General features: G+C 53.3%; 1 protein-coding gene across 2 annotated transcripts in view; it reads right to left on the bottom strand.

The window, feature by feature from the left end:
• The window catches only part of G2E3 (G2/M-phase specific E3 ubiquitin protein ligase), a 196808-nt gene that overhangs the window by 165159 nt on the left and 13481 nt on the right, over window positions 1–18168 (bottom strand). For both annotated transcript variants that reach the window (XM_075330240.1, XM_075330239.1), the window contains exon 3: window positions 5151–5206. In XM_075330240.1, the coding sequence (XP_075186355.1) occupies window positions 5151–5187 (37 nt within the window). In that variant the 5' untranslated portion in view covers window positions 5188–5206. The remainder of the gene's footprint in view (window positions 1–5150; window positions 5207–18168) is intronic.

The following is an 18168-nucleotide window of genomic DNA, read 5'->3' as shown; positions in this document are numbered from 1 at the left end:
GTCCGTAGTGACCACAGCCCAGGATGGGGGCAGGAAGGATTTCCCCTTCGACAGAGAAGTGGGAAGAAGCCACCACTGAAGGGAGGCCTTGGCTGCCCGAGAAAGGGAGACGTTCCTGTCGAGGGACGTCGACTTCCTGTCCCATTTGCGGAGAATGTCCCATTGAAGTGGACGCAGATGAAACTGTGCAAAAGGAACTGCCTCCATTGCTGCCACCATCTTCCCTAGGAAGTGCATGAGGCGCCTCAAGGGGTGCGACTGGGCTCGAAGGAGAGATTGCACCCCTGTTTGTAGTGAACGCTGTTTGTCCAGCGGAAGCTTCACTATCGCTGAGAGAGTATGAAACTCCATGCCGAGATATGTCAGTGATTGGGCCGGTGTCAATTTTGACTTCGGGAAATTGATGATCCACCCGAATCTCTGGAGAGTCTCCAGAGCAATGCTCAGGCTGTGTTGGCATGCCACCCGAGAGGGGGCCTTGACAAGCAGATCGTCTAAGTAAGGGATCACCGAGTGTCCCTGAGAGTGTAGGACTGCTACCACTGTTGCCATGACCTTGGTGAAGACCCGTGGGGCTGTCGCCAGGCCGAAAGGCAGTGCCACGAACTGAAGGTGTTCGTCCCCGATGGCGAAACGCAGGAAGCGCTGATGCTCTGGTGCAATCGGCACGTGGAGATAAGCATCCCTGATGTCGATTGATGCTAGGAAGTCTCCTTGGGACATTGAGGCGATGACGGAGCGGAGAGATTCCATCCGGAACAGTCTGGTTTTCACGTGTCTGTTGAGCAGTTTTAGGTCCAGAACGGGACGGAAAGATCCGAAACCTCCGTTGTGGAGGTCTGTTTGGTTTGGACTGGGGTAAGGACGAGTCCTTTCCCTTGGATTGTTTAATGATTTCATCCAATCGCTCGCCAAACAGGCGGTCGCCAGAAAATGGCAACCCGGTTAAGAACTTTTTGGAAGCAGAGTCTGCCTTCCATTCACGTAGCCACATGGCCCTGCGGACTGCCACCGAATTGGCGGATGCTACCGCCGTACGGCTCGCAGAGTCCAGGACAGCATTCATGGCGTAGGACGCAAAGGCCGATGCCTGAGAGGTTAAGGACACAACTTGCGGAGTAGAGGCACGTGTGACTGCATTAATCTCAGACTGACAAGCTGAGATAGCTTGGAGTACCCATACGGCTGCGAATGCCGGAGCAAAGGACGCGCCAATAGCTTCATAGATGGATTTCATCAGTAGCTCTATCTGCCTGTCAGTGGCATCCTTGAGTGATGCACCATCTGCCACTGCAACTATGGATCTAACCGCCAGCCTAGAGACTGGAGGATCCACCTTGGGACACTGAGCCCAACCCTTGACTACGTCAGGGGGGAAGGGATAACGTGTGTCATTAAAGGCGCTTAGTAAAGCGCTTATCTGGAAAGGCTCGGTGTTTCTCGACTGTATCTCTGAAGTCGGAGTGATCAAGGAACCCACTCCGTGGACGCTTGGGAAACCTAAAATGGAATTTCTCCTGTTGAGAAGCTTACTCCTCAATCGGAGGAGCTGGAGGAGAAAGATCCAACACCTGATTGATGGACGCTATAAGGTCGTTTACTATGGCGTCCCCTTCAGGTGTATCAAGGTTGAGAGCGGTGTCAGGATCAGAGCCCTGATCTGCCACCTCCGCTTCATCCTCCAGAGAGTCCTCATGCTGAGACCCTGAACAGTGTGATGAAGTAGAGGGAAGCTCCCAGCGAGCCCGCTTAGCCGGTCTGAGACTGCGGTCCGTGTCGGAGTCCTCACCGTGGGACCTATGAGTCGCCCCAGGAGCACTTTGCTGCTCCAACCGAGGGGGGCCTGGGGTCAATGATTCAACTGTGCCCGGGGCCTGTGTTACCGGTCTGGACTGCAAAGCTTCTAGTATCTTAGCAGACCATTTATCCATAGACTCAGACAGTTTGTCAGCGAATACTGCAAACTCTGTGCCTGACACCTGGACAGTGGCAGCAGGTGGTTCCACCTGGGCCGGGGGTCCCACCAGTGGCAGAGGCTCCGGCTGAGTGAGTGTCACAGGGGCCGAACATTGCACACAATGAGGGTAGGTGGAACCTGCAGGTAGCATAGCCGCACATGAGGTACAGGTTGCAAAGTAAGCCTGTGCCTTGGCACCCTTGCTTTTTGCGGACGACATGCTGTTGTCTCCCCTTAGAGCAATCAGTGAGGGTATATAGCCAAAGCAAATAGTGCGGCCGTACAGAGTAAATGTATACAATATAAGCATATAAATATACACTTCGGCACCCAGGGGGGCCAGCACCTAGTAACAGGTGCGGCTTACCGACCGCCCGCAGCGGTTGTGTGACCACCAGATTCCCTGCCCGGGCCTCCCAGAGCTGTGGAGCTCGGTGTTGACTCCCCTCTGAAATTCTCCAGCGTCTGAAGTGCTGATAGAAATGGCTGCCAGCGTTCTGAGAGGAGGAGGGGGCCGTGGGCGTGCCTCAGAAAGTGCGGGAATCTGGTGCCCCACGGTGCTCAGTGAGGGGGGAGGAGAATACGAAGTATGCTCCAGCCCTCAGCGCTGACGTCCAATGCAGCGTCCCGCCCTTACCCCTGACTGGCAGGCCCGGGGGCGGGAGTATGCGGTACTAGGCCGCAAAAGCCGGGGAGTAAAGTTATAAGCGCGGCCGGCAAACAAGTGCGGTCAGCGCGGTAATCCCGGCGCACCAACACACCCAGCAGCTGCTGCAGCGTCCATAACACAGGCGCTCTATGCGCCGTCCCCAAGGGGACACAGAGTACCTTAGAGGAGCAGGGCCTGTCCCTGACGATACCCGGTCTCCTGTCCAGCAGATTCCCCCAGGGGCTGCGGAGGGAGCACGGTCCCAGTGCCTGGTGACCGGTTAGGATCCCACTTCACCCAGAGCCCCTAAGGGATGGGGAAGGAAAACTGCATGTGGGCTCCTGCCTATGTACCCGCAATGGGTACCTCAACCTTAACAGCACCGCCGACCAGAGTGGGGTGAGAAGGGAGCATGCCGGGGGCCCTGTTATGGGCCCTCTTTTCTTCCATCCGATATAGTCAGCAGCTGCTGCTGACTAAATTGTGGAGCTTGCGTGCATGTGTGCCTCCTTCGCACAAAGCATAAAAACTGAGGAGCCCGTGATGCACGGGGGGGGTGTATAGGCAGAGGGGAGGGGTTTACACTTTTAAGTGTAATACTTTGTGTGGCCTCCGGAGGCAGAAGCTATACACCCAATTGTCTGGGTCTCCCAATGGAGCGACAAAGAAAAATACTTTATAATACTTACCCAACGGTCGCGCGGTTGGCCATATGGGCATCTCCGTTGTCCGATGCCGGCGCCGCCTCTTTTGGCCATCTTCGTCCTTCTTCTCTAGCTGCAGTGCATGACGCGTCCGGCGTCATCCACACTCGCCAGCATTCAGGTCCTGAGCAGGGCAGATCAAAGTATTGTAGTGCGCCTGCGCAGGATCGGCGAGTGTGTACGACGTAGGACGCGTCATGCACACAGGCTTCAGAAAAGAGGACGAAGATGGCCGAAAGGGGAGGCGCCTGAACCGGAGAACGTAGACACCCATTAGGCCATCCGAGTGACCATTAGGTAAGTCTTATAAAGTGATTTTTATGTTATACTCCCAGCCTGGGCTCTTATATACAACATGTTACAATGCTGTATATAAGAGCCCGGTGGTGGTGGCCGCAGCTTATAGGCCAAAAAAGTGGTGACAGGTTCCCTTTAATACCTAATCACATTTTTTGTGATAAAACCATAAATGTACAAGTCTATCATTGCAGAAGAAAAAAAATCCCCCAAATATTAGCCCTACCCAGGAGTACCCAGAGGGGGCACTACATATTCTACAGAAGGGTAAATATACTCCTCTTAGCAATGTTGAGGAGTGTGTTTAGACAAGAAGGAGCATGTAAGATTGCAGCATTTCAGTTTTATAGTACATAGGTCACATACCGTAGCTATCAGTCTCAGGGACATAGTGCTCTATTAGTCCCCCCTCCTCACTGATCGCTGACCTCCCAGCACCTCTTTCCTGGGTGCCAGGCTCTGCAGTACGGATGGTAATAAACGTACCAGGACACAGGAATCCTGGCATTCAGCCGGCAATGTGGGCTCCATAGTACCACTCCTGCCAGAGAGGGATGGGCTCACCTTATGTTCAGCGTTCAGTCTCATATGTAGTAAAACACATGACACTGGTGTATATAAGGATTTACAGGCGCCACAGATGCATTAGCGGGACCTCTGTGTGTACCAGTCTACTGGCACTGTGACCACAAGCAGGCTCCTTATAGGCAATACAAAATTGTATAATCTAGATTTTGCCAATCTGCTCTTTCCTTTTGGATTTTGTGGGCAGTCAGACTCCAAATACTGTAAAGCTGGGTTCACACATAGCGACAACGACGTCGCTGTTACGTCACCATTTTATGTGACGTAACAGCGACCTTGTAAGTCGCTGTTATGATCGCTGCTTAGCTGTCAAACACAGCAGAAGCAGCAGCGATCATAACGACACGCGCCGCTGTGCTGCATGTGCAGAGAGCAGAGAGCCACACACTGCTTAGCGCTGGCTCCCTGCACTCCTAGCCACAGTACACATGGGGTTAATTACCCGATGTGTACTGCAGCTACATGTGCAGAGAGCAGGGAGCCGGCACTGGCAGCGAGAGCAGCGGATGCTGGTAACGAAGGTAAATATCGGGTAACCAAGGTAAGGGCTTCTTGGTTACCCGATGTTTACCTTGGTTACAGCTTACCGCAGCTGCCAGATGCCGGCTCCTGCTCGCTTCATTTCGTCGCTCTCTCGCTGTCACACACAGCGATGTGCACTTCACAGCGGGAGAGCGACAACCAAAAAATGAAGCAGGACATTCAGCAACGAGCGGCGACCTCACAGCAGGGGCCGGGTCATTGCTGGATGTCACACACAGCGGCGGGAAGTCGCTGCTACGTCACAGAAAATGGTGACGTAGCAGCAACGTTGTTGTCGCTGTGTGTGACATCACCTTAACACTCGTGTCGGCTGCATATAGAGGGACACGTGACAATAGCTCTTATGTCAGAAAGATTCAGTGCACAAATAAGAAGTTAATGACATTATTACAAAGAATAATTTACTTGTACTCACGCAGGCTCATGGTGGCTGCAGGGCTGGAGCCGCTCATACTGACACCTTTTGGCCTCCTGCAAATAAATTCAATGTATGTTAATGTGTACAGGCACTTTACTGAGTGGAGATAAAGGGGTCGCTGTGTAGCTTGTAAGAAATTGCGGGCTGCCGCTGACTGGCAGTGACCTACAGAGCCTTGTTCTGAGAACGTTCTTAGCACGAGATGTCATAGAAATCAATGGGAGCCATGGGACATTACACCACTGGATTACACTGGAACTTCCAAGAATTTTTAAATTAAATTTGTGAACAGAGTGTTTATTTAAAGAAACTAGTGAGTGAGTGTGTGTGTGTGTGTGTGTGTGTGTGTGTGTGTGTGTGTGTGTGTGTGTGTGTGTGTGTGTGTGTGTGTGTGTGTGTGTGTGTGTGTGTGTGTGTGTGTGTTAGTAATGGGGGTGTCTGACAGATGCCTCTCCTTTACTAACCCATGGGTACGGACCCCGGACTTTACCATTCAGGTTAGCTAACTCCTACTTACCAACTCCATAGCCCTGTTATTACTGCCGCGACCCATGATTTCATATAGGAGGGGGTGGCTCAATTGGGGAACAACTGATTCACAGCTACTACACCAGACCCAAACAACAGGGTACATGGCTGGATAGGGAGCCAATTGGTACCTTACGTTGTGGTGACTGCAGCGTCTGTAATTAGATTATACCGGGCAAATCTTTCCCCAGTGTCATCACAGGCAAACAGGATTATATAGGATTATATAAGATATTTTGCCAACTGTAAATCCATCCGGGGGCTGTACTTAGCCACATGTCCATACAACTGTGTATACATAACCAAAAAGGGAGCTCAGAAAACAAATTGGGGAGCACCTTGGGCGCAGTAGACATAAGAGAGACACCTCAACTTGTTTGGTAATACCATCAACGCAATGAAAATTTTAGAACCTCAATGACAATGTTACAGGACAAAAAAGAGAATTTTGTTACTTACCGTAAATTCTTTTTCTTATAGTTCCGACATGGGAGACCCAAACCATGGGTGTATAGCTACTGCCTCCGGAGGACACACAAAGTACTACACTCAAACGTGTAGCTCCTCCCTCCGGCTATATACACCCCCTGGATGACAATCTACCCAGTTCAGTGCAAAAGCTGAAGGAGGACATCCACCCATAAGTAGAGAAAGAGTAAAACTCGGAAAGACCAGAACTCTGTCTACTAACAACAGCCGGTGAAACACACGAAACAAAAAACTGCCAACAGGCAACAGGGAGGGTGCTGGGTCTCCCATGTCGGAACTATAAGAAAAAGAATTTACGGTAAGTAAACAAAATTCTCTTTTTCTTTATCGTTCCTTATGGGAGACCCAAACCATGGGACGTTCCAAAGCAGTCCATGGGCGGGAAATAAACCAAACTGAGAAGTAGGCAAAACCTAACTTCACAAATTTGCGACAGCCGCCTGAAGAATGCGTCTGCCCAAGCTCGCATCTGCCGAAGCATGAGCATGCACCTGGTAGTGCTTCGAAAAAGTGTGCAGACTGGACCATGTGGCAGCCTGACAAACCTGCTGAGCCGTAGCCTGGTGCCTGAAAGCCCAGGAGGCACCGACAGCTCTGGTCGAGTGCGCCTTAATCCCCGGCGGGGGAGGCACCTGAGAACACTGGTAGGCATCGGAGATAGCCGACCTGATCCAACGAGCTAGAGTCGGTTTAGAAGCAGCGAGACCCTTGCGCTGACCAGTGGTTAGCACAAAAAGAGATGTGCAGCGCCGAAAAACAGCGGTGCGTGACACAGATTCGGAGCGCCCGCACCAAATCTAAGGAGTGCAACGCCTTCTCAAAGCGATGCACCGGGGCCGGACAAAGAGAAGGCAATGAAATGTCCTGGTTAAGGTGGAAAGGAGACACCACCTTAGGGAGAAAGTCCGGAGTCGGACGAAGAACCACCTTGTCTGGGTGAAACACCAAAAAGGGGTATTCTGAAGAGAGCGCAGCCAAATCCGAAACTCTCCTGAGAGAAGTTATGGCTACTAGAAAAACAACTTTCTGTGAAAGTCTAGACAAGGGAACTTCCCTGAGAGGCTCAAAGGGGGGTTTCTGTAAGGCCGTGAGGACCAGATTAAGGTCCCAGGGATCCAAGGGCCGCCGGTAGGGAGGAATGATGTGAGATGCGCCCTGCATGAAGGTGCGCACCTGAGCCAGTCGGGCGATACGCCGCTGGAACAATACCGACAGAGCCGACACCTGTCCCTTGAGGGAATTGAGGGACAGTCCTAGCTGTAGACCGGACTGTAGAAAAGACAGGATGGTCGGCAAGGAGAACGGCCAAGGGGCATGGCCGGACGAACGACACCAGGACAGGAAAATTTTCCAAGTCCTGTGGTAAATCTTGGCCGAGGAAGACTTCCGAGCCTGAGTCATGGTGGAGATGACCTCAGAGGGAATGCCTGAAGCCGTCAGGATCCAGGACTCAAGAGCCACGCCGTCAATCTGAGAGCCGCAGAATTCTGGCGGAAGAACGGACCTTGAGAGAGAAGGTCTGGGCGGTCCGGGAGACGCCACGGCACCTCTACGGACAGACGGAGCAGGTCTGGGTACTACGCTCGCCTGGGCCAGTCCGGAGCAATGAGCATGACTCGACGGCCCTCCATTCTGATCTTGCGCAGAACCCTGGGCAAGAGCGCTAGAGGGGGAAACACATAGGCCAGATGGAACTGAGACCAATCTTGAACCAGTGCGTCTGCTGCGAAGGCTTGAGGATCGTGGGAGCGAGCCACGTAAACCGGAACCTTGTTGTTGTGCCGGGATGCCATTAGATCTACCTCTGGAGTGCCCCACTTGCGGCAGAGTGATTTGAACACTGACGGATGCAGGACCCACTCGCCGCCGTCTACGGTTTGACGGCTGAGATAATCGGCCTCCCAGTTTTCTACGCCTGGGATGTGGACTGCAGATATGGTGGACTTCGAGTGCTCCGTCCACTGGAGTATTCGTTGAACCTCCAGCATCGCCAGACGGCTGTGAGTCCCGCCCTGGTGATTGATGTAGGCAACCGTTGTCTGACTGGACTCTGATTTGCTTGCCCACCAACAGGTGGTGAAAGGCTAGGAGAGCTAGAAACACAGCTCTGATCTCCAGCACATTGATTGAGAGGGCTGATTCGGACGGAGTCCAAGTGCCCTGTGCTCGGTGATGGAGAAATACTGCTCCCCAACCGGAGAGACTGGCATCCGTGGTGAGGATTACCCAGGACGGAGTCAGGAAGGAGCGTCCCTGTGACAGAGAGAGGGGCCGAAGCCACCACTGAAGAGAGCTCCTGGTTTGTGGCGACAGAGCCACCAGCCTGTGCAAGGAAGAGATCCGCTTGTCCCAACAGCGGAGGATGTCCAGCTGCAGGGGACGCAGATGGAACTGAGCAAAGGGAACCGCTTCCATTGACGCCACCATCTGACCCAGCACTCGCATGAGGTGTCTGATGGAATGACGGCGGTGCCTCAGCAGAGAGCGTACCGCCAGGCGAAGAGACTGCTGTTTGACTAAGGGCAGCTTCACAAGTGCCGGCAGAGTCTCGAATTGCATCCCTAGGTACTCGAGTTTCTGGGTTGGAATCAGAGTGGACTTGGGCAAATTGACAAGCCACCCGAACTGGACTAGAGTGGCGAGAGTGAGCGAGACACTCCGCTGGCAGTCTGCACTGGATGAGGCCTTGACTAGAAGGTCGTCCAGGTAAGGAATCACTGCCAACCCCTGGAGGTGCAGGACCGCAACCACTGCTGCCATGACCTTTGTGAATACTCGAGGGGCCGTGGCTAGGCCGAAGGGGAGAGCCACGAATTGGAAATGTTCCTCTCCGATTGCAAAGCGTAGCCAACGCTGGTGCGAAACCGCAATAGGAACATGCAGATAGGCATCTCTGATGTCGATGGATGCCAGAAAATCTCCTTGGGTCATTGAGGCAATGACCGATCTCAGAGATTCCATGCGAAAGTGCCGCACCTGAACGTGCTTGTTGAGAAGCTTGAGATCCAGGATGGGCCGGAAGGAACCGTCCTTTTTGGGGACTAGAAAGAGGTTTGAGTAGAAACCGCTGAACCGTTCCCGGGCGGGAACCGGAACAATTACACCGTTGGCCTGCAGGGATGCCACGGCCTGAGAGAAGGCGGCGGCTTTGGAGCAGGGGGGGGGGGGTGGACAGAAAAAATCTGTTTGGCGGGCTGGAAGAAAATTCTATCCTGTAGCCGTGGGAGATGATATCCCGCACCCACTGATCGGAGACGTGTTGAAACCACACGTCGCCAAAGTGGGAGAGCCTGCCACCGACCAAGGATGTTGCTGGCGTAGGCAGATAGTCAAGAGGAGGCTGCCTTAGTGGCAGCGGCTCCTCCGGCCTTTTGAGGACGCGGCTTTGCGCGCCAGTTGGGTTTACGATCCTTGGCTGCGGAAGTGGACGAGGTCGAGGGCTTAGAGGCTGACCAGTTAGAGGAACGAAAGGAACGAAAATTCGATTGGTTCCTGCTCTGGACCGGTTTCCTGGCCTTAGTTTGCGGCAAGGAAGTACTCTTTCCGCCAGTAGCTTCCTTAATTATGTCATCCAGCTGTTCTCCAAACAGCCGGGACCCAGCAAAAGGGAGTCTCGCAAGGTACTTCTTAGAGGAAGCGTCTGCTTTCCACTCTCGAAGCCACAAGATCCTGCGGATCGCGAGGGAGTTAGCGGAGGCCACCGCCGTGCGGTGAGAAGCCTCCAGGATGGCAGACATGGCGTAGGATGCAAAAGCCGAAGCTTGAGAAGTTAAGGCATCCATCTCAGGAATAGAGTCCCTGGTGAGTGAATGCATCTCCGCCAGAGAGGCAGAGACTGCCTTAAGAGCCCATACTGCCGCAAAAGACGGGGAGAACGAGGCTCCTGCCGCCTCATATACAGACTTGGCCAGAAGGTCAACCTGGCGGTCAGTGGGATTTTTAAGAGAAGTGCCATCAGCCACAGCTACGACTGTGCGGGCTGAGATTCTGGACACCGGAGGGTCCACCTTTGGGGACTGGGCCAATTCCTTAACCACCTCTGGTGGAAAAGGAAAACGGTCATCTGAACTACGCTTCAGAAAGCGTTTGTCAGGACAGGCCCTGGGCTTGTTAACAGTGGTCTGAAAGCTGGAGTGGTTAAAAAACATACTTTTAGCTTTCTTAGGAGAGGTAAACTGGTGAATCTCTACCAGAGAGGTTTGTTCCTCTGACTCTGGTGGGCTGATGCATAGACAGCAGTGTCCGGGACAGCTGCCCCATAGAGTCGGCAAAAGACTTGGAAATAGCTTGTGAAAAGGATGCTACCCAAGCCGGGGGTTCAGCCACCGGGGCCGGAGCAGCCGGAGGGACCCCTGCGGAGGCTCCAGGCTGAGACACAACCATGTTAGCACAGGCATCACAATGTGGGAATGTGCTCGGCTCTGGCAGAATGCGCTTACATGCAGTGCAAAAAGCATACATGTTTGCAGCCATGCTCCGGGTGACAGACATGCTGCTGATGGGGGGGCTCTGCAGCAATAAAACACTCCTGTAGAATGCCTGAAAGTGTATATAAAAAGCCCACAACCAGAGGTTGTGGCTTACCACACCACTCTGTGTGCCCTCCAGATTCCACAGCTCCAAGTCCCAATGAAGCGACAGCTTTCCCAAAACAGCAACAGCTGCAGCTCCCAGCGCCGTCCAGTGTAAGAACACTGAGAAAATGGCGCTGGGAGGAGGAGGGGGGGCGTGTATAAGCCCAGGAGCGGGAAACGGAGGGCAGAGAGATACAGGACGAGGTACAGGGGAGGGCACATCTCCCCAGAGAGGAGAGTCCTCCCCTCTGCTGGCCGGGCGGTGGGCGGCGCCGTATGCAAAACATGCAGGGAGCCGAAAACGAAACTAGGCCCAAACTGAAGCCGGGGCCTAGATTTCAAAACGCGGCCGAGCAGCAGGCACCTTCGGCGCGGTTCTCAGAGGAAACTCCCAGAACCGGCCGAAATTTACAGTAAAGTTACAACACATACTGTCCCCCAAATAAAAGTACCCGGGACCCCTGAAAAACGTCTCAATACTTAGCTCTTGAGACGCAGGGCCATGTCCCTGGAGAGGGGGGTAAACGCTCCTTCCAGCAGGGACCAGACAGGGCTGCGGATGGAGCCGGCCTCCTGCAAGCAGAGAGGACCGTGATGGCTGCCACTTCAAACAGAGCCTCGACAGAGGATGCGAAGGAGCTCGGCATGTGAAGGCTCCAGCCTTATTAAAGTCAACCTTAACAGCACCCCGCAGAGTGGGGCGTGAAGGGACATGCCGGGAGTCCAGACTGGACCCGCTTTTCTTCCAAATCTTTAAAAATAAAAATGAAAAAAATAAAAAAATATCAGAGAATGCAAGTGTGTGTGACCTCCTGAAACACAAAGCATTGAACTGGGTAGATTGTCATCCAGGGGGTGTATATAGCCGGAGGGAGGAGCTACACGTTTGAGTGTAGTACTTTGTGTGTCCTCCGGAGGCAGTAGCTATACACCCATGGTTTGGGTCTCCCATAAGGAACGATAAAGAAATCCCATTGGAACAAACAGATCTTCCAGAAAGAATCACAATGGATCCCTTTGGACTGAATGAACAAACTTTTTTTCCCTTCTCTTCTTACTTATGTTTGTACATCCTTTTATCTACGGTGTCATTTGCTGGCACTTATTTGTTTGGAAAACTAGTGCTCTTTATGGACCTCACATGGGAACCTTTTGTGTAGGATCTGAGACTATTCTCCTTCATATCGATCCACAAATACAGATCAACATTGATTCCTAGTTGGAGGATTATCTCCACTAATATATTAAATGATCCTTATTACCGTATTTTTCGGACTATAAGACGCACTTTTTCCCCCCCAAATGTTGGGGGAAAGTGGGGGGTGCGTCTTATAGTCTGAATATAGGGCATGGCTGCGGGGAATGAGGATGCTGCGGTGGAACGGGTCATCGGCTGCATGAACAGGCTGTAGCAGCACCTGCCGTGACCACGTGTGCCCGCTCATTTTACATGCGTGCATCCTCCCGCCCATCATCTCTCAGCGCTGAAGCCGGCACAGACAGATGGGCGGGATGATGGGCGGGATGATGGGCGGGATGATGGGCGGGATGATGGGCGGGATGATGGGCGGGATGATGGGCGGGATGATGGGCGGGGGATGCACGCATAATAAACAGCCGGCTCGCGTGATCACCCCTGGCAACTACAGCCTGGAGTGATCATGTGCGGCTGTATTCAATGATCCCCGCGCATCATCATCAGCAGCAGCGTGGGGCGCAGTGAATAAGTACGGTATACTCACCGTTCCCAGCAGCATCGTGATGTCCTCCTGTCTGCCGGGCCGCTGATCTGTGTGGAGAACGGTGAGCACAGAGATTATGTCATCCCTGTGCGCACCGCTAGACTCCACACACATCAGAGGGCCGGCAGACAGGAGGACATCGCGATGCTGCAGGGGAATGGCTCCACACAGGTCAGCGGCGCTGCTGCTGACACTGACAGGAAGACGAGCAATGCTGCTGAGGAAAGGGGAGTATAAATGTTTATTTTTTTTCTGTGCCATAGGTCATATAGCAGAATGGGGGTATATAGCAGAATGGGGGCACATAGCAGGATGAGGGACATTATTTATATATACCGTATTTTTCGCTTTATAAGACGCACTTTTGTTCCCCCAAATTTTGGGGGAAAGTAGAGGGTGCGTCTTACAAACCGAATATACGGATTATATACTGCAGGGTCCAGGGGGAGGTGGGGGCCGCTCTGGAGTGGTGCTGGGGGGGCTGGTGAAGCTGCGGGAGGGAGTATTTGATCTCCTGCTTACGCTCATATAATATGCACAGCCACTGTCCATCACTGTGGTGCTGAAACCGCACCGCGGCGATGGGCTGGGGGAGCGGCGCATATTATATATGCCTGTGCTCCCTTTGATCGCACATGCACCCCTGTGTTAGCTATGGCCCCCATGCTGCTGCCCACAGTAAAATAAAAAACGCTTTACTTACCCCCTCCAGCGTGTCTCCACGGTCTCCCTCCTGGTGCTGTGATCATGCACGCAAAGATTTCACTCTGCTGTGCCGATCACATGACTGGGGCCGTGAACTAGGAAATGCAGGCAGGAGGCCGGAGCTCAACCCCACGGAGGGGGACACGAGGGAGCACAGTGCTGGAGAAGGTAAGGAAACTGTTTATTTTACTAAAAGCAGCAGCATGGGGGCGATATCTAACACAGGGTGATGCGTGTGTGCCAGCCACATGGGGCCGCGTGTGTGCCAGCCACAGGGGGCCGCGTGTGTGCCAGCCACAGGGGGCCGCGTGTGTGCCAGCCACAGGGGGCCGCGTGTGTGCCAGCCACAGGGGGCCGCGTGTGTGCCAGCCACAGGGGACATGTTGCATCACTGGGGGACGTGTGCCAGCACAAGGGGGCTATATTCAATATAAGGTGGCAATATCCAGATTAAGGGGGCTAATTTTAGGATGGGGGGGGCTATGAGGGACGTATACTCTATATCATTTGTTAGACGGACACAGGCATTATAAGACGGACCCCATTTATTAAAAAAAAGAAGGGAATTTTGTTACTTACCGTAAATTCCTTTTCTTCTAGCTCTTATTGGGAGACCCAGACGATTGGGGTATAGCTACTGCCCTCTGGAGGCCACACAAAGCACTACACTAAAAAGTGCAAGGCCCCTCCCCCTCTGGCTATACCCCCCCCGTGGTATCACGGGTTCTCCAGTTTTAGTGCCAAAGCAAGAAGGAGGAAGCCAATAACTGGTTTAAACAAATTAACTCCGAATAACGTCGGAGAACTGAAAAACCGTTCAACATGAACAACATGTGTACCCGCAAACAACCAAGAAATCCCGAAGGACAACAGGGCGGGTGCTGGGTCTCCCAATAAGAGCTAGAAGAAAAGGAATTTACGGTAAGTAACAAAATTCCCTTCTTCTTCAGCGCTCTATTGGGAGACCCAGACGATTGGGACGTCCAAAAGCTGTCCCTGGGTGGGTAAAGAGATACCTCATGTTAGAGCTGCAAAACAGCCCTCCCCTACGGGGATGTCACTGCCGCCCGCAGGACTCTTCTACCTAAGCTGGCATCCGCCGAAGCATAGGTATGCACCTGAAAATGTTTGGTGAAAGTGTGCAGACTCGACCAGGTAGTTGCCTGGCACACCTGTTGAGCCGAAGCCTGGTGTCGTAGCGCCCAGGACGCACTCACGGCTCTGGTTAAATGGGCTTTCAGCCCTGAAAGAACCGGAAGCCCTGCAAAACGGTAGGCTTCCAGAATTGGTTCTTTGATCCATCGAGCCAGGGTGGCTTTAGAAGCCTGCAACCTCTTGCGCGTACCAGCGACAAGGGCATCGGAACGGCGTACGGGCGCCGTGCGTGAAATGTAGATTCTGAGTGCTCTCACCAGATCTAGCAAACGTAAATCATTCTCATACCGGTGAACCGGATGAGTGCAAAAGGACGGTAAGGAGATATCCTGATTAAGATGAAACGAGGATACTACCTTAGGGAGAAACTCCGGAATGATGCGCAGCACTACCTTGTCCTGGTGAAACACCAGGAAGGGAGCCTTGGATGACAGAGCTGCCAGCTCAGACACTCGCCGAAGCGATGTGATCGCAACGAGAAACGCCACCTTCTGTGACAGGCGAGAAAAGGAAACTTCCTTCAGAGGCTCGAAAGGCGGCTTCTGGAGAGCAACTAGAACCCTGTTCAGATCCCATGGATCCAACGGCCGCTTGTACGGGGGTACGATATGACAAACCCCCTGCGGGAACGTGCGCACCTTAGAAAGACGTGCTAGACGCTTCTGAAAAAAACACGGATAGTGCTGAGACTTGCCCTTTGAGGGAGTCTAGCGACAAGCCCTTTTCTAACTCCTATTGTAGGAAGGAAAGAAAGATAGGCAATGCAAATGGCCAGGGAGACACTCCCTGAGTAGAGCACCAGATTAAGAAAACCTTCCACGTTCTGTGGTAGATCTTAGCAGACGTGGGCTTCCTAGCCTGTCTCATGGTGGCAACGACCCCTTGGGATAATCCTGAAGACGCTAGGATCCAGGACACACAAGCCACACAGTCAGGTTCAGGGCCGCAGAATTCCGATGGAGAAAACGGCCCTTGAGACAGTAAGTCTGGTCGGTCTGGTAGTGACCCCGGTCGGCCGACCGTGAGATGCCACAGATCCGGGTACCACGATCTCCTCGGCCAGTCTGGTGCGACGAGTATGACGCGGCTGCAATCGGATCTGATTTTTGCGCAGTACTCTGGGCAAGAGTGCCAGAGTGGAAACACATATGTGAGCCGGAACTGCGACCAATCTTGCACTAAGGCGTCTGCCGCCAGAGCTCTGTGATCGCGCGATCGTGCCATAAATGCCGGGACCTTGTTGGTGTGCCGAGACGCCATTAGGTCGACGTCCGGCCCCCCCCCCAGCGGCAACAGATTTCCTGAAACACGTCCGGGTGAAGGGACCATTCCCCCGCGTCCATGCCCTGGCGACTGAGGAAGCCTGCTTCCCAGTTTTCTACGCCCGGGATGTGAACTGCGGATATGGTGGATGCTGTGTCCTCCACCCACATGAGGATTCGCCGGACTTCCTGGAAGGCTGCTGACTGCGTGTCCCTCCTTGGCGGTTGATGTATGCCACCGCTGTGGAGATGTCCGACTGGATTCGGATCTGCTCCCTTCTAGCCACTTTTGGAAAGCTAATAGGGTAAGATACCCTGCCCCGATTTCCAGCACATCGAACTGAAGGGTGGACTCCTGCTGAGTCCACGTCCCCTGAGCCATGTGGCGGAGACAAACTGCTCCCCACCCTGACAGACTCGTATCTGTCGTGACCACTGCCCAGGATGGGGGCTATGGCAATGAGGTGGGAATAAGCCACTATTGCAGAGAGTCCTCGGCCGTCAGGGAAAGGGAGACTTCCCGTCCAGGGAGGTTGACTGCCCATCCCATTGGCGGAGAATGTCCCATTGCCGTTGGCGCAGATGAAACTGCGCAAAGAGAACTGCCTCGATGGCTGCCACCATCTTCCTTAGGAAGTGCATGAGGCGCCTTAAGGGGTGCGACTGGCCTTGAAGGAGAGACTGCACCTCTGTCCGCAGTGAACGCTGCTGGTTCAGCGGAAGCTTCACTATGGCTGATAGAGTATGAAACTCCATGCCGAGATACGTTAGTGATTGAGTCGGAGACAGATTTGACCTTGCCAAATTGATGAACCACCCGAAAGTCTGGAGAGTCTCCAGCGTAACATTCAGGCTGCGTTGGCATGCCTCGAGGGAGGTTGCTTTGACGAGCAGATCGTCCAAGTACGGAATCACCGGGTGTCCGTGAGAGTGCAAGACTGCTACCACTGCTGCCATGACCTTGGTGAACACCCGTGGGGCTGTCGCCAGACTGAATGGCAGAGCTACGAACAGAAGATGTTCGTCTCCTATCACAAAACGTAGAAAACGTTGGTGCTCCGTAGCAATTGGCACGTGGAGATAGGCATCTTTGATGTCTGTTGAGGCAAGGAAGTCTCCTCGAGACATTGAGGCAATGACGGATCGGAGGGATCCCATCCGGAACCGCCTGGCGTTCGCATGCTCGTTGAGCAGTTTCAGAACCAGAACAGGACGGAAGGAACCGTCCATTTTTGGAGCCACAAAGAGATTGGAGTACAAACCCTCGCCCTCGTTCCTGAGGGGGGACAGGGATCACCACTCCTTCTGCTCTTAGAGCGTCCACCGCCTGCAGCAGGGCATCTGCTCGGTGGAGAGGTGGGGCCGTTCTGAAGAATGGAGTCGGAGGACGAGAACAGAACACTGTCCTGTGCACGTGAGCACAATGTCCGTCACCCACCGGTCTGTGACCTGTGGCAGCTAAATGGCGCCAAAGGCGGGGGAGTCTGCCATCAACCGCGGATGCGGAGAGAGAGAGAGAGAGCTGAGAGTCCTGAGGAGACCGCCTTGGTAGCGGTTCCTCCGACTGCCTTCCTTGGGCGAGATTGAGCCCGGCCGGAATCTGAGCCCGTCTGAGGTTTTGTAGCCCTTTTGCACGAGGACAATTGGGACCTGCCGGAGCTTGGGAAGGACCGAAACCTCGACTGTACTTTTAGGACAGCATTAACAGGGTAAGTCGCAGTGCAGACATTGCGGGGTTACGGACGCCTCTGCGGTACAGATGTCCCTGCTCAAGGTCAGCTGCGCAAGAACAGCAGAAAAGGTTAGGTTGCCAATACGGCTGTGGATGCCGGAGCAACCGACACGCCGATAGCCTCCTAGACAGATTTCAACCAGAGTCCATCTGTCTGTGAATTTGGAGAATCCACCTTTGGACCCTGGGTCCAGCGCTGACCACGTCAGGGGAAAAAAGGGATAACGTGTATCCTAAAAACGTTTGGAGAAGACGCTTATCTGGTAAGCGTGGTGTTCCTGGACTGCTTCTCTGAAGTCAGCGTGGCCAGAAAAATACTCAATATCTGCGTGAGACACTGAAAAGGAACTTCTCCTGTTCGTCTCCTATCTCCACTGGGGCAGCTGAGGGAGAAAGATCCAACCTTCCATTGGTGGACGGTATAGGATCATTCCGTATGGCGTTACCACCCGGTGTATCCGGATTGAGAGCGATGTCAGTATCAAAGCCCTGAAGAGCTGCCTTTTGTTCAAGTAGATTGCCCATGGGTGCAAGTCTCTATATTATGACTACTCCGTCCCTGTCCATGGACAGGGTTGACAGGAGGTTTCTTTGGCCCCAACTAGTAGAGCCCCGGCAGACGAAGTGCTAGAGACCCCGGCAGACGACGTGCTACAGGGGAGCATGCACACAATGGGACGGTGTCATGAACAGCATCCCATGTAGTAAAAACAGCACTGAAAACTGTGTTGCTTTTTTGCCGCTGCCGACTAGCTATCTAGAAGTATATAGCCAAGATTGGTGACCGTACATTGCAATGTATAGCATACAGGCATAAAGTACAAATGA

This window comes from Anomaloglossus baeobatrachus, chromosome 12 (genome assembly GCF_048569485.1).
Source record: "Anomaloglossus baeobatrachus isolate aAnoBae1 chromosome 12, aAnoBae1.hap1, whole genome shotgun sequence".
Taxonomy (NCBI): Eukaryota; Metazoa; Chordata; class Amphibia; order Anura; family Aromobatidae; genus Anomaloglossus; species Anomaloglossus baeobatrachus.
The sequence above is the reverse complement of the archived record's forward strand: the minus strand, read 5'-3'. Positions and strand labels throughout refer to the sequence as shown.